Genomic DNA, 17,096 nt, shown 5'->3' on the forward strand with positions numbered 1-17,096 from the left:
CCTGCAAGGTAAATGGCAGGTGGTTATCTCATCAAATCAGCTCTCAATTACCCGTAACATAAGAAAAAGGGGACCATGGGGATTCAATGAGTACCGCTTAGGCATTGTTGGCTGTATAGAGGGTGCAAGTAGCTACAAGCGGTGCAGTAGGGCTTTAAAGGTTACCAATCACACACAAATATTCCTCTCTCTGCAAATTACTAACATTACCATGAATTTAGCTTAGCTGCCCTATAAGGTGCTGAAAGCATTCAAGGAAATACTTCCTACCAGGTACCCATTGGCTACACCCCGAGTTAAGAGTGGCAAATGTAGATTAATGCCTTGGTATTAAAGCCACAGCTATGACTCGTACCATGAACCAGTAATCCAGGACATGTTCGCTCGACCAAAACACCTAATGCATGTACACCATGCATGTTTGCCCGTGCTCAGCAAAAGCTTTTTTTTTAATTTCAATTCATCTTGAGCTTGAGGACAGTAAATTAATAAAAAGAAAAAACTTAGTTAAATGTATAATACCTAATACAAGCCATGCTGTTTGGCAGTTTAATAATCACATACATTTGTATTCTCTGCTTTCATTTGTTAAATCAATGTAACGTTTTACATCTGAACACACAAAGAAAGAGGAAATACCTGCATGTACCCGGTATATAGAAATATAGTAATGTAGAAATAGTCAAATGTCATTTTGATTAGTTTAATACCACTTTTGAAAAAATAACACATCCTCTGTTTGCTTCTACATGTAGTATGTACTATGAGAAAACTTAAGGCATGGAAATGTAAACAAAGTATCAAGTTTATGATAGATATATAGATCTCGGCTATTTCAGTACTTAGAAGTTCAAAATAGGACATCCGACAGTATACAATTGCACTCCGTATCTTCAACATCAGTTTCAGTCCACAATAACACGTTCATCGACAGCAGGGAACTCTTCAAAGAAAGCCTGGGGATCAAGAGAGAGTGAAATATATAAAACGCTTATGTTAAAAGAACCAATGAGAAAACTATCATGGGCGTGGCGACCCTGTAACCATGCAGTAAATTTTCATATTGACAAAATATGTGAAGCATCACATTTTGCATTATATGAAATTCTGTATCTAAACTCAAAATGGCTTAAGAATTATCATTAGTTGATATCATTGATATATCCATGTACGGCATTGTGTAAAATATGAATGAAGATATCAGTAAACCTTCATGCTATGGAGCAACCAAGCTGAAATAAAAAAAATACTCCAGATATGAGGCTTCAGGCTATAAATAATATTACTTACGGCGGAAATAACTTATATCACAGTGAATGTAAAGGACCAAACCCTGACCAGGATTCCTGTAAGCCCCCCCCCCCCCCCTCCTCACACAAGAATTGAAGCACCATTCGAAAGCACACATTTTCTACTACATCTACTTTCAATGTAACTGATATTAATTTTTACTGCAATCACTACTACTACTGCTACTACTACTATTACTACTACTATACTATACCTAAAATACTGCCATTCGAAATGAATTTGATTTATGATAGTAGAAATTAAACATTTTCTAGCTATACTGGGAGGTGTTTCACAACGATCCTAAGTTGAACTTAACAATTATGGAAAGTCGTTAGCATCTTTGAACATATTTTGTAAAAGTTATTTTAAAAGGCATAAAATGACGATTCAAATCATTCATATTTTTTTATTATCAAGGAGATTTCATGTTCTTAATGTGAAACTTTAGAAAAGTCTAAATATTTGAATGTTTGCTTTTGAATACCGGTATATTTTAAAGCTACAAACTGCTCTCCATAATGTTCAAGTCCAACTTAGAGTTAAGATCGACTTAGGATCTTTGTGAAACACCCCCTGGGTAGTCTTACCTTGCAGAGGAGAATGAGTTGGACGATGCCTGAAGTGCAGCTCATCTCTCTACAGGAATGCATGCTAAGCATAGGGCAGCCAACGTCAACCGTTCTCAATCCAAGGTTGGCTGCTAGGAGTGGACCTATGGTGCTTCCACATGGCATGTCGTTCCGCACAACAAATTCCTAATTGAAAGAGACACAATGTATATGGATGAAATAACAACATGTCATAGTCAGTGTAATGTCATATTAATGTTATCAGTTCTTTCAAATACAAGCATTTAATAATGTTCACCTGTTGACTTGTTAATGTAGAATATGAGAATTAATCTAAATGTGAATAAAGTCTGATATACAGAGCATTCAGTGTAATCAGCTAACATGTCTTGATAAGCAACAATTCAGTTCAGTTCAGTTCAGTTCATTTATTCAGAACCACAAAAAGCATGATATAATCTGTTACATAAAAAAGAGAATAACTTGACAAACCACTGTTCTACTGAGATATATTCCAAACACTGATTTCATCCAAGTTTAAAAAAAAAAAAATCAACTCTGAACCATGCCAGGCAAGTAGCAACACGATTATATGGAGATTACATGTAAAGAATACAAAGTATATAGAACTATAATAAAGTCCATGTCATTCTCAATATTAGGAAAGGATGATTCTATGTTTGCACACAAGATATTATTTTCCCCGCTTGGATACATGACTTTACTCCTTTTGCTAATGTCTGTAAATGCTCTATACAGCCCATATAAATAACCACTTTTAAAAAAGTGTACATTGTTATTGTACATTTCAAAGCAAGTACACAGCTACAATGGCATACAGGGTGGTCTAGATTTCATATCTCTCACTCACCTGCAGGGGAACATCAACCGTTTCAGCAATCAGCTTGAGAATGGTTGATGAGACTGCTGTGGTTGCATAGCGTTGATTACTGTTGATCTTCACAACTGGGCCCTGAACAACAAACAAACAAATAAGTATCAATATTGACAAACTAACATCTTAAACATCATTCTTGATTTGCCCAAAACAGATGAATTGCAAAATACTTACACTAAGCTAAAGCTCTTGGGAAGCACACAGAGTCTTGATATTTATGCCATATGTGCTATGCTATTAGAGCATATATTATCCTTATTCCCCCGAAACATTTTCTCCTTTTTTTTTGCAATGTGGAGTCCAAAGCACATAGGAGGCAAAATATAATTTTAATTTTGATCATTTTGATTTTTACGGTATAATTTCATCTCTTCCAATACGTATTTTTATGCTTAATTTCAATTTTTGTAATAGACATGTTTGTTTAGCAGTTGTTACATACTTTCTCAACTCTTTCGCTCAAACAACTTCCATTTTTTCTTTCTCCATCCTCTCCTTTTCACAGTCTTGGTCTTTCAACATAAAAGTGTATTATTACATTAAACTTATAACTTTGTTTTGCAATTTTGATTTCATCTTACCACAGCTAAATAATTTCTGCAAAAGTTGACTTACAATATGTCAGGCCTCGAATTACATCAAATTTGGGTCAAGGCCACTTTTTTGAGAGGGCACAAATCCACTGAAAGGGGAACAAATCTATCCTAAGGGGCACTAAGGCGAAAGTGTGCGTAAAATCACCTCATGCCGTTTTCGTGGTGGGGGGGGGGGGGGGGTATTTGCACCCCCCCAACTGAGCGAATTATCGGCCGGCGCGATTTTCAATTTTTGGGAGCAAAAAAAAATAGTGCTCCCTACCCCCCTACCCTTATTAACAGGCTGGCTGTTTCGCCACTAAATATTCTCCCAGCTTTTCAGCAAAAGTCCGGTGTGTAAAGTCAATACGGGTCGACCTTTTTCTTTTGTTATACAAGATTTTTCCAGCACCCCCCCCCCCCCCCTTTCAGCAAAAGTCCGGTGTGTAAAGTCAATACGGGTCGACCTTTTTCTTTTGTTACGAGCCGGAGAGCTTTGGAACACGCAAGCGGTCATTTCGAAACCTGAGTGGGGGGGGGGCCGGGGGCCCCCTCTTTGGTCCCCTCCCCCGCCTGCCGGCTGGATCTGACCGTAAGGTGGGTGGAGGGTGTGGGGAGTTTCCCCCTTTGACGCAACAAAGTCTGGCTGATAATTATTGTTTTTAGATCTCCGTAGGGGCAACAAAGTCTTGCCGATAATTATTGTTCTCAGTACGGGCAACAAAACTTTGCCGATTATTATTGTTTTTAGAGCTTCGTAAAGGCAACAAAACCTTACCGATAATTATTATTTTTAGAGCTCCGTACGGGCAACAAAACCTTGCCGATTATTATCGTTTTTAGAGCTCTGTAGGAGAAACAAAACCTTGCCGAGTATTATCGTTTTTAGAGCTCCGTAGGGGCAACAAAACCTTGTCGATAATTATTGTTTTTAGAGCTCCGTAGGGGCAACAAAGTCTTGCCGATAATTATTGTTTTTGGAGCTCCATTGGGGCAGCGAAGGCATGTCGATAATTATTGTTTTTTTAGATCTCCGTAGGGGCAACAAAGTCTTGCCGATAATTATTGTTTTTAGAGCTCCGTAGGGGCAGCGAAGGCATGCCGATGATTATTGTTTTTAGATCTCCGTAGGGGCAACAAAGTCTTGCCAATAATTATTGTTTTTAGAGCTCCGTACGGGCAACAAAACCCTGCCGATAATTATTGTTTTTAGATCTCCGTAGGGGCAACAAAACCTTGTCTTTTTTAACATTACAAGTCGGGGTTGACTTATGATGACTATAATGTCGGCAAAACTTTTGTGGATTAAAATATTGTGGCCATAATTTGATTTTAAAAAGGGCATTCCGGCCAGTGAGAGGGGCATGGCGGCAAATTGCTGATTGCCGGCAGGTAATTCGAGCCCTGATATGTATTTTAGTTTTGTATATGTTTATATCTCTCTATATCTTAAATTTGTTTGTAAATTGAACATTTTCAACCTGCAAGCTGATTGTTTGATGTGTTTTTGCAATACAACAAACCAATTCAATCATTACCACCAAATTACATGGAAACATAGCTAAAATGCAATGGGAGAGGATGAAGAAATACCTGCCTCATCATTTCACAAAATACAGAATGTGATTATTTATTGAGCAATCATTACATCATACTCTTACCTTGTGTAGATTAATTCTGTGATTCTCTTCATGTTTTTCTCTGTAATGGACAGAAGAGATGGAGAGAGAGAGGGAAGGGAGGGAAGGGAGAGATGGAGAGAGGGAGGGAAGGGAGAGATGGAGAGAGAGAGAGAAGGGGAGGGAGGGGGAGGGAGGGGGAGAGAGAGAGAGAGAGAGAGAGAGAACAAAAAGGGGGAAGAGAAATACAGTTTACTATGTTTGATCTTGGCCCATGCATGTCAAATTATAAATTTTACTTATTCTGTGATACAGCTATTACTGTATGTAGGCTATACAGTTAGATTTCTCCATCAGGACGTTCTAGATAAGTGTGGGATATTATTTCAGCTAAACCATTAATGAGAAAGGAAACAGCCTCAAAATGGGGCTTACATGATTTGTCTAGCTCAGGAATCATTTTATCATTTTGCATTTGTATTCAAATCATAACAAAAAACCCTGTCCTTGACGACAATTTGTATCTACGAGATGTATATTATTTCCATACTTACGGGTAGTTAGGATGGACTGCATGGGCCATGTCGGCACTGAGAAGGAATGACTTTGGGACGCATTCTTCAAAGGCCGTCTGGTGACTGCCGGCAGAGATTCTCCTCATGAAGTATTCAGCCACAGAGGATTGGGCACCTTGAGCACTCGTTGAACCTACCTACATCGTTCAATAAAGATCACAGCAAATTTCAATTCACACATGATAACAGGAAGACACATTTTTATTCAGTTTGTCTCTGTGTAAAAGATATCATATACCTCTCTTTAAAAATCTAGCCATATGTTTGGTCGAAATTGGAGTCGTGATTTTAGCCATGCCTGCCTACCAGTCATTAGTCTTGTGAAAATTGCGCTCATACCCGCCTACCGGTCAATAGTCTTTTAAATTATGCCCTCATGCTGCGATCCCCATTGGTTTAACGTGTTAAAACTGTCTTTGTGCGAGCGCAGGCACCGTACAGTGCTATTTGTTTGCAATTCCCAAATGATTGAAATTTTCAGCCATTTCTCCGGCAAAGATTAACAGACAATGTCTCAGATTTTCTGTGATATTTTAGCCAATCTTTACTCAATAAAAAGATAAGGTAAGAATTCTTGGTAGTTTTTTGTTTCAATTCGGCATATAAAAGACATATTGACTGCTTTAAAGATACTATGTCCCTTTTGCAGCCAACATCACATTCTGTAGACCTTTGCTGGAATTATGAATACGTCATGTATGTCCTATCTGTGAAATTTAAACGTTAGCAGTGTCCTAATATTCAAATTATGCAAGGAAACCTGTTTACTTGCTAGACTTCACTGTCAGACACTATTGAGTGACTGACTGGCTTTTTTTCTTCATTGGTAAAAACACACATAAAATGAGCTGTAAAGGGTACATGAGCATTTGTCTACATCAATAACCCACTTCTTGTAATGGCCAAAATTAAACTGATGATTCTTTGCGCAGCACAATATGAACGACCATTCGGTACAATGGTCTGAAAATCAGACTATTACTTACTGGCTCTATAGCTCTTACGTCGATTCGACAACTAATAGTCGTTATTTTACCACTAAAAGACATTTTCAAGCCCCACTTTTTTTAGGAAAGTTTTAAATTAGTATTATCTTTCAAATGCCGTTGGAATTTAACCTTTTCATTTTTTTTGGCCTGTAAATGGGACATAGTACCTTTAATATTTGAGGTCTGGCTTTTTATAGGCTCAAGGGAACGTGCACATATCCTGCAATGAACCCGAGGCATGCCTGGGTGACAGGCCTCTCCAAGCAGTCGATATCTCTATACTATTTTATGTTTCAGTAGCTCTTTTTGACTTTTTAAAGAACAAGATTTATCACATTGATATTGTTGTATATTGTTAATTTATAATACTGATTTTTGGTTTCTCAGAGCTAAATCCCTCATTGATCCTAAGTACCGTTACGCTTTTAATTGGCTCTGTCTCCATTTCACTAATAATGACTTGACTTGACTTGACTTGATAGCTCCCTCTGTGATTTAATATCATCGTCTTATAAGATTAGGCCCTCTGAATTGTAGCAACCACAATAGTCATTGGTTTTAACTTTCAAGTCCGGTTTCAAGAGAACTATATATTTTTCACATGACTAGCACATGGCATGGGCTTCATATGTACAGAAGTAATGCACCAATGAAAGGACATCAACATCACTTCATGGAAGGAAATTTTTGTGCTTACATTAAAAATAAAAATTGCAAGAAAACATTAAATGATGTTCATCGATGTTGTGATAAAATGTATATGTTACCTCTTCATCGTCAAAGAGCATGACAGCTCGGACATTAGGATCCTCTTCAAGACTGTTGGGAGTTTCACATGATGCCATTAAGCTCTGCAATGGACGAAATGAATCAAAATCACAGTTGAATCAAATTACAGATAACAATTAAATCAGTTTTCTTCATAAACCTTAAAGACCCTATCCAATGAAAATACAACTTTATATCAATGAATGTAATCTATGGCTTATAAGCTATTCATTGATATTTAATAGTTCAAGGAAGAATGTTAAGAGCCTGTCGGAAGTGAAAAATGAAATAGATGAATTATATAATTCATCTATTTCATTTTTCACTTCCAATAGGGCCAATAACCTTGTTCATTGAACCATTTGGATGATGTATGTATCAATGGAATGTGGCAGACCAGATTTAAATTGTAATATAAAACTATGGCTTTAGATAGGAAGATGCACAGCAAAAACTATTTATGATCCATTTCTATTTGAGAAAATTAATTAATTACATTTAATCTTAATACAATTCCCAGGGCTTGACACTGGCGCCTGGGACACATGGGTTCCCAAAATTGAAGTCTGGAACCACAACAATTTTTCAATCCTGGGGGGTGTTTTAAAAAAAGACTAAGGCCGACTTAACTATGGCTGGCCATTCATGCCACCGGTTGCTCTCACCATTATGACATTTAGATATTTAATCAAAAGAATGTAAATTCTGTCGATTTGAGTCCATGATTTGTACGTCCCTTGAGACACCAATACCAGTGAATGGTAAGAGCAAACAGTGGAATGAACGGCCTGCCATAGTTAAGTCCAACTTAAAGTCGATCTTAGTCTTTTTGATACACTCCCAAAAAAAAATTAGTGTGGAGCCCTGCAATACCCCATGATGTAATAAGGAAGTCAGTGTTTCTTATATTTCTCAGGATCAACTGATACTGGATCACCACTTTGGCAAAGAACTGCACCCTTTAACTCAATAACTAAATAATCATTAACAGCCATTAACTCAAAATCATCTGACCTGAATCGCACCAAACGAGCAGAAGAGATTATCCAGTCGAGGTGAGAAAATGAATTCTTGTAAGGCTCCTCCAATTACCTGTTAACGACAAAAACATTGCAAACTAGATCATAAAAAAATAACGTCTTAATTTAAATTTGTTTAAAGATAATCAAATTGTGAATACCATCCAACCCCAAAATCTATAACAAAAAAATAATTTACAAGCTAACATGAAAATCAATGTGGAATCGGTTCATCTTTCATCTTTTAAATTTATAGCAGAAATGTTCCCCAGTATCTAAATTCAGTAACATGAAATGATTGAATGTTTATCATCATGAAATTCAGAATGCCCATTTGATGAACAATAATATTTATCTAATAAAAGTAATCATACTCTGGCATCATCTTAATGTTATCAACTTAATGATACTGATGATTTTGAATGTATCTAAAAGATAAACATGTGAAATGGGGACAAGTTTTAGAAGCTATGATAACCAACATATTGGATTTAAGCCAATGTAATTAGTTTTCTTGAGAAATTTGTGAGTTGAATGAGGAATTTCTTTTTTATTGACACACATACTCAATGTTTACTATCTGATGAAGTATATCACAATGTATACACATTATGGGTGGTATTCTCGAAAGCAGACTAACTTTAGTCCATGGTTTCATCAAATGACTAAGAATGGAATGCCAAGTGTCCATATCAATTTGTTTTTGAATAATTCAATCTGTCACCTAATTGAAATAAAATGTAATAACATAATTAATAAAAAACAATTTAACTATGATATAATTATGTTATCATGGTAATTTAGGGACATTTCAAATTATTCAAAAATATATTCATATGGACACTCGGCATTCCATACTTAGTCGATGGATTAAACCATGGACTAAAGTTGGTTTGCTTTGTGAATACCACCCTTTAAAGATAAATTTGAGTTCTGGTCATGCGATTGCATTGTGAAAGAAATGGTGTGGAGTCGATCAGAAAGGTTGATCATCTAGCATATAAGTATTTGTGTGTATTGCAAGGTTCTGAAATCATCAAAATGATAAGAAATTTGGCCAAGTCTTGGTAAAGTTACAAGCATTGTACACAGAAAGATGTATATGGGACTACATGAACACATGGCGTAAAAATCCGTCCTGATTTTTACGATGTTACATGCCATATTTAGAATATGAAGGCATTTGAAGAGCCATGCTTTTCAGGGAGCATGTTTTATCTGATGTTCTTCCACACTTGCATGATAACAAAGATAACGCTCACAAATTATTTTTCACCTCTTCCCAGAACTCAACCTTCTCTTTAAGTTTGGACAAAGTTCAAATGATGGTAAAGACAGCTAGGTACATACTGCAGGTTGTGTGTCAGCAACACAGAGCTCAAAGTCCATGATATCCGATGCAGCGGTTCCTAGTTCTGCTGCCAGCAGGTTCATCAGGATGGAGGAATGTTTCTCATTCTCCTATGAAAAAAGAGAGACAATTACGGTAATGCACCATATTCCATTATGAGTTTAGACGTATACAAACAACATATTGCAAAATGACAAGGATTTTATGTCTTAAATCTCTTATTGATTTGTTTCCATATATATAAACTTCTGTGTTTTTTGTTGTTGACCTTTTTTCATAATTATAGAGGCCATCAATGTACGATGGACAAAAAGCAACAACACCCAAACCTTCCCCTCTTCTATGTCACAGAGTTGCCAATTTGTATTTGATTGATCGCAACTTCAAAATTCATAACTTTCTTTTCTTCAATCGGATTTCGCTCAAACTTTCACTGACATTTTCCTCTCACTTTTTTGCTTCTTTTAAAACCGATTTAATATCAGGGCGGACTTCCCCTTTAACTAATTTGTGTAAACCAATTTATGTACATTGAGTATTTACTCACTTTGAAGACAAGTGAAAGTGTTTGTTGTTTTGCTGTTCAGCACTTACCTCAGAAAGCACTGCAATTTGCTTGCCATCCTCATCCACTAAACCTTTCTCAAGCTGTGCGGTGATGCTAGTGGCCAAGATGGGCTTCCTACAGTGACATAAAATGATGCAGCAATCAAGATCTGATTCAATTTGGAGTGCTAATCCAAATATTTCTACTCTAGCTTGATCTGATTTTTAGAATAAGACTAAATAATGCAAGAATTGTTTTTTTCTTCAAAATTAGCTCTCAAATGTCATTGTTATTTCAAATGACTTTTTGAATGAGGGGTTGTACATGTACTTTTGTATTTTGCTTTTACACAATTTCTATGAATGTCCGAATCTAAAGATCAATCAGTTTGTTTAATAGTGATGGTCAACTAGCACAATATCATTCTTCCTCTAGTAAAAGAACAGAAGAAAAAGAGAAAAGAAAAGGCAAAAACAGAAGGAAAAAAATCAACTCAAAAAACAAAAAACAAATCAGAAAAATACTACGTTTACTAATTAGCCCTAAGCTTTCTACATTACAGTGATACCCCTGATGAGGTTTTCATTCTAAGGGTCTGTGAAAGACTTACAGCTCATTTTCTTTGTTGGGGGCAAAGCCATCATTGACAGCTCTGTTGAGATGTATGGCCAGATTAGGGACTCTCATAATTGGTCTCTCAACGTGGACCAAGCGATGCTCAATCTTCTCACCATTCTGAGGAAGAAGAAAAAAAAAAAGGCATGAAACTCAGGGATTTCACTAAAGTAAAAAGCAATGTGCTGAACAAACAAAAGATTGATTGATAGATGATCCAAAACCATAGTTTCTTATTCATTCAGTTTACGTTGAAACGTTAGATATGTATGATATCATCATCCCGCCTTAACAATACATAGCATATTTACTAAATGCAATGAATTATGATGTTGGAGTACAAGTTGCATGAAAGGGTTCTACAACACAAGCTCTGGAACGAATATTGTACACACACAGAATTCCTAATGTCCATTAAGGAACCAGGAGCAAACTGGATACAAAGCCCAAACATTTAACCTGATCTAAAACCCAATGGCTGCATCACAGCAAGAATATCTTCATTTATATATCTCTTAACTACACTTTTGCAAGGAATATTGCACATCAAAAGGCAGGAAAACATGTCATCTTTCAGCATGCCTACCGTAATTAACGGTGTATAAACGGCCCTCGTGTGTTAACCGCACCCCTTTTTTTTGCCCCCCCCCCCCCAAAAAAATAAAAAAATAAAAAAATTGCAGACTCAGCGGTTAATACACCGTTAATTACGGTACACTTTAATATTCTTTGGGGTGAGGTTTCCTTTAAACCATATGTCTATGACAAAATAAAGCCTGGACCAAATACCTGGGACCCGCCTTACAAAGAGTTGATATCAATCGCAACTATGTACATAAGAGATAGGAGACTGCAAATTTGGGATTGATTAGAGGACTTGCGATTGATTTGGATCAAACGCAACTCATTGTAAGACAGGGCCCAGGTCTCTACAACAATAATTTTCTACTGAAGCCCCCTTTTCCCATAACCATACATATAAAAATCACAGCAGACAGCGATTTGAACTCACCCTGACAAAAACACGTCCAGCGACGGTAAGATCTCGATCGAACCATGTGTTCCATATCCCACCTCCATAAGTCTCTACTCCAACAGACATATATCCATGCTTCTCTATCTTAGAAACAGGCTTTACCTGAGTGTAAGGACACATGGAAGAAGTATATTTAAAAAAATGAAAATGAGAAGTTTCTTAGAAACAAAGAATAAATGTACAAATTGTGCTATCATATATAACATATTTCAAATCTTAAACCATATAATTATCTAAATATCCCTTAGCAAACTTGGTTTAAAAAATACCTGTATGGCAGATTTTCAATTGATAGGTTAAATGGTAGATATTTATTGGTAAATAGCTTCAATAAAGCATGTTTTGAGTCCTGGTATGGCTCAAAACATCAGGAAAATCATTGGAATTATAACCTGGACTCTAAAAACACTATTTTTTATATGGGAAACTTGAGATATCAATCACAATAATAATTACAGTGCCATAGTATATATGGATTCTCAAGATAAGAATCAACACATTTTATATCTGTACCGGGTAGCTCAATATGGATCTACTTTGTAAGATCAACCCCGGAAAGTAGTTAGAGGGAGTTCTTTCTCATGGTATTTCTACTTACTTTTAGACATGGACTGTCTGTGTGTGCTCCTATCATAGAAAAACCATTCCCTGCAGCATACTTTCCTCCAACAGCAAATGCTATCAGGGTGGACTGGTTCCTTGTAAAGAAGTACTGACGACAAAAACATTCAAACAAAAATTTAAAACATTAGATATTTGGAGAATTGTTCAATCTTCACTATTCAGAAATTATTGGTGATGCTGGTGGCAATAGCGGTCTCAACATTAAATAGTGTTGAATATTCCCAATGTTATACAGGTATCTGTATATTTCTTTCTTCAAACATTGTTAAAGGTAATACAAAGTTTTGGTATGGGGTCATGAATTTGGTTTAAATGAGGATATTGGAAGCATACGATTTTACAATATTCGATGATTGTTGTCGCGTTTGAAATCGAGTCTAAAGTGATGACATTGTAAATAATAAACTCTTTATGTTGTATAGCGCCCTCTGAAGACTGATATTACTTCCGCTTTGAAACAATGTTTCTTGACTACATTCGACTGATTTGCTATTCCCGTTTGGAAATTATATATCAGAACTGCATATTCTGAGATTTTCATGATCGCAGTTACCATGGAGTGGCCTTAGGCGCTAATTGAAATATTCAAAATTTACCGGGAGAACCGGTAAATTTTTGATTATTCAATTTCTCAAAAGCAGAAGTGTTTTAGGAGCTACAGTTTTTAGTGCTTATAATACATCCACAGGGGCTTCGAAATATATCAAAATTGTAAAAAACTACTATCCATCCAATTTTCAACATTTCCCAAAACTTTGCATTACCTTTAAGTGCAGTATATCTTATAAGATGGGTACTTTCAGTCAACATAAAAGCCAAATTCATTCTGCTTACATGGCTCATTACATGATTGACTAACTGATTTGTATTTACCATGTATGGCAGATGTTTCTATGCTTTTTCTAAAGTTTGACTTAAAAATGAATTTACACTACTGATATTGATGACGTCTGGAGGGAGATTCTTTGATAAGTTGATCACATGTTGTGAGCAGTGCTGTGAGAAGTCTCTTCACTTAATTCATCATCACTTCTTACTGTTGAATATTTGCTAAACGATCATCTTTAATCTCAATGTTTTCCAATACTTAGATAAACAAGACAACAATAATGAAAACCATGCCCATCTATGCATCTTATTCAAACCTAGGCCCTGTTTCATAAAAATTGTTACCTATAACAAGTCACAATGACTGTTATAAGCTACTGAAATCGTCACATTTTATTTGGCTGAGAGCAAATTTGTCATAGAAATTTAACATTTGTTATTGATATCGATAAAAAGTTTTATGAAACAGCTGGGTCCAGAAACGCTTGATTACCTTCTTCTTTGGATGAAGATACCAGGTATCCTTTTCCTTGAGTTCTTCAAATCCTGCATCCTTCAGTTTTAGTCGACATGCTTGTACAGCTGTATGATGACATAATGTAGGTCATGGTAGATTGCAGGTGTCGGGTGTGTACACAAAGTACATTTACAAACTATATTGGTTAATTTAGAAAATTTCACCTCAAATTTTCACTAGATCAAAGAACAAATATTGAGGCATACACCTACAAATACAGTGCGTCCCAGAAAAAACAAAACCGAGAATCATCAATGTTTTATCATAACTTAATTACAATTATAATTAATAAATGACACATATTTGGAAAGCTTAGATCCTCCTCTTTCATTTGATGTAACTCATATGATGCATATTTCATGCATGAGTGATTAAAAGCAATTTGAAGAGAGGAAACCAAAAAGTCATTTGGCGGGCGGTATCTGAATTTTAAAGGGAAAATTACATTTCTATAAAGTTCAATTTCTCCCCTTTCATATGACACCTCAATCAGGAAAAATGAGCCAGGAATAACAAAGTTCTGTTTGTTTAGAGTAATGCTTGCATTTCCATAATTTGATCAAACAGATTCATTTTTACTGGCTTCTTGCGGTTGCAACGAACAGAGTTGACAGAAGACTTAACTCCGTTTCGTTGACGATCAGCCATGCACAAAGAAGATGAAAGACCTGATGCATGGCTGATCTTCAACGAAACGGAGTTAAGTCTTTTGTCAACTATGTTTGATGCTACGGCCGGGAAACCGCCTACCAATTGATATATTTAGTCGATTAGTTTATCTATTGGTGTGTGAGAGATAAACACACGTGTGCATATAGTCCCATATACATCTTTCTGTGTACAGTGCTTGTAACTTTACGAAGACTAGGCCAAATTTCTTATCATTTTGATGATTCCAGAACCTTGCAGTACACACCAATGCTTATATGCTAGATGATCAACCTTTTCTGATTGATTCCACAACGTTTCTTTCACAAAGCAATCGCATGACCATAACTGGTCTTATTCTTTAAGGGAGGATTTGACTTCCAATATATATAATGAAGATGATGATCGTGATGATAACAAAAAAATGATTAATGTTTAATTCAAAAAAATTAATATGGCACCTTCAAGTGTCTTGTACCTGATCAAAGTTCTAAAAGGTAAAGACCAGTATTGGAAACGCCCCAATTTCAAGAAATGAAATGGAAGCTCTTATTACCAATCATGTGAAAGAATATGTTTTGACCAATGCATGATAAACACTTTGCCGAGAAACTGCCTACTAATTGATATATTTGGTGAATTAGTTTATCTATTGGTACATGTATGTGAAAGATAAACGCACGTGTCGCGCACGTGTGTGTAGTCCCATATACATCTTTCCGTGTACAGTGCTTGTAACTTTACGAAATCTTGGCCCAACTTCTTGTCATTTTGATGATTCCAGAACCTTGCAGTGCACACCAATACTTATATGCTAGATGATCAACCATTTCTGATCGATTCCACAACGTTTCTTTCACAATGCAATCGCATGACCATAACTGGTCTTTATCTTTGACAGGGTGTTGACTTTCACATTTGTCTAAAAAATTGAATGTCAAAATCAAAATCAAATCAAATCATTTATTTCCAAATCCAACATCAATTAAAAACAATGTGAATGTGAACTTGTGAAGACATGCTTACCATGGAATGGTGATGGAGATTTGTTGATGAAAGATACAAGCTGATTGGCAGCGGTCAAAACTTCCTTGGAATTCATGGAGAAATAGTTTCCTATCAGCTGTCAAAATAATAATACCAAGAAAGAAATGTATAGATATTGAATAGGATGATGGTAATGGGGATAAATTCAATAGAATGTGCCAATATTGCTACAAAAATGTGCTGAGGATTTGATAGAAAAAAGATCACTAAATCTTTGCGAACTTCTATTTCTAAATTGGTGCCCGGTTGAGTCACTCCAGCAAAGCATACAGAGTCGATGCTAATGCGTATTGACCTCTTTAGCACTGTACTACGTGCTATAGTAATAGGTAGCTATTGCACACATGAATATTCAATACACACATAACACACAAATGCACACTATGAAGACGATCATGTGGCTGTAACCTGTCACTTGTCAGTTTGACAAAATTGTATTTTACTGCTATTTTACTTGGTGTCATCAATTGTTACTTAACCCTAAAAAAAACGATTTTGAGTGAAATCAGTTGAGTTTTGTACAGTGGTGTTTGAAATGTTGAGAATCAATAGAACAGGTATACACAGCCAGGATAGAAATGCAGCTAGAGTCTATGTGTGGGTTGAGCCATGCTCACTGCAATGGGGCAGCGCCGGGCTGATCGCGAGCTCGCGATGCACCTGGATGCATGCGGAAGTCCCGTGCAGTGCTGCCAGCTAGCTTACCGTAGTGAATTTAGTGGCGTTCTTTTGATGCTTGTCCGTACGAGAATGCTGTTTGAGATCAGCGTGATGAGCTCGAAGTGTGCACCGGCAAAATCGACAAGTAGCTGATTTTTCGTCCCCAACGACAGGCATCAACCACTGAGTAAAATCAGCTTCTTTTTCCCAGGACTTATTGTACCTCCTTGAGTATTTTCCCCAACGTTTGGACTTCGGCGTTTTGGGCGTTTTTCCGTCAATTGATTCTCCACCATCATCATCATGAGCATGAACAATTTCTTCTGCTGGATCAGTCATGCCAGCTTCTTGAACCCACGCAGCAGCTATTACATCTGTTTCCATTCCAGGATTATTTTGAAGCTCATTCTGCATCGTTAAGAAGCCTTAGAAACACTTTTTAGAATACTTGAGGAATTTAGAGGGTTAATAAACTAAACTTTCAAAACAAGCCAGCAAAAGCCAACACTCGCCATGTAAAACAAGATACCGATGGTAAATCACGTGCGAAACGGAGGAAAAATGGGCGAGGAAAACGCGGCAACTGACGTCGGACAACACAAAAGAAAAAGAAACAAAAACAACACGGCTAGTCTAAAAATCTAGACAAAAGTTGTCAAGCTGGTGGGAGGGCCGGGTGAGAGCTGGGGGAAAGGGTTACGTGCTTTATTCAAATTTCCGTTGACCCACCTAAAAAGTAAAAGGGTGCAATTTTTCATGATAAGATTGTTGGTAAAAAACCGTAGGGGTCCACAAATTGAACATAATTATAGACCTATATCTTTAAAAAAGTAATGTATGCAATTCATTTATTTGTGTTGTTCAAACTTATCAACCGTGCAGGTAGTATCTACAGAGATTGACGATCTATAGGGGAGA

General features: G+C 36.5%; 1 protein-coding gene across 1 annotated transcript; it reads right to left on the reverse strand.

The window, feature by feature from the left end:
* Positions 1-509: 509 nt before the first annotated feature.
* Positions 510-16,774, reverse strand: LOC100892626 (aspartyl aminopeptidase). Its single transcript, XM_003729388.3, has 15 exons — positions 16,224-16,774; positions 15,498-15,594; positions 13,800-13,888; positions 12,453-12,566; positions 11,831-11,956; positions 10,814-10,938; positions 10,251-10,338; positions 9,656-9,766; positions 8,301-8,378; positions 7,286-7,369; positions 5,509-5,666; positions 4,997-5,036; positions 2,734-2,835; positions 1,881-2,048; positions 510-956 (listed from the first exon to the last, which is right to left on the reverse strand). Exons 1-15 carry the CDS (start codon positions 16,590-16,592, stop codon positions 906-908), a joined length of 1,800 nt encoding a protein of 599 aa, XP_003729436.1. The 5' UTR covers positions 16,593-16,774; the 3' UTR covers positions 510-905.
* Positions 16,775-17,096: the final 322 nt, after the last annotated feature.

Source organism: Strongylocentrotus purpuratus, unplaced genomic scaffold, assembly GCF_000002235.5.
Source record: "Strongylocentrotus purpuratus isolate Spur 01 unplaced genomic scaffold, Spur_5.0 spur5_scaffold_6, whole genome shotgun sequence".
In the NCBI taxonomy this organism is placed as follows: domain Eukaryota; kingdom Metazoa; phylum Echinodermata; class Echinoidea; order Camarodonta; family Strongylocentrotidae; genus Strongylocentrotus; species Strongylocentrotus purpuratus.

Coding starts and splice junctions, on each gene's coding strand:
- LOC100892626 (XM_003729388.3), bottom strand. CDS start 16,592: ATGCAGAATGAGCTTCAAAATAATCCTGGAATGGAAACAGATGTAATA. Junction 15,595..16,223: donor ACGCCACTAAATTCACTACG/GTAAGCTAGCTG, acceptor TTATTTTGACAG/CTGATAGGAAACTATTTCTC. Junction 957..1,880: donor AACTCATTCTCCTCTGCAAG/GTAAGACTACCC, acceptor CTTGATCCCCAG/GCTTTCTTTGAAGAGTTCCC.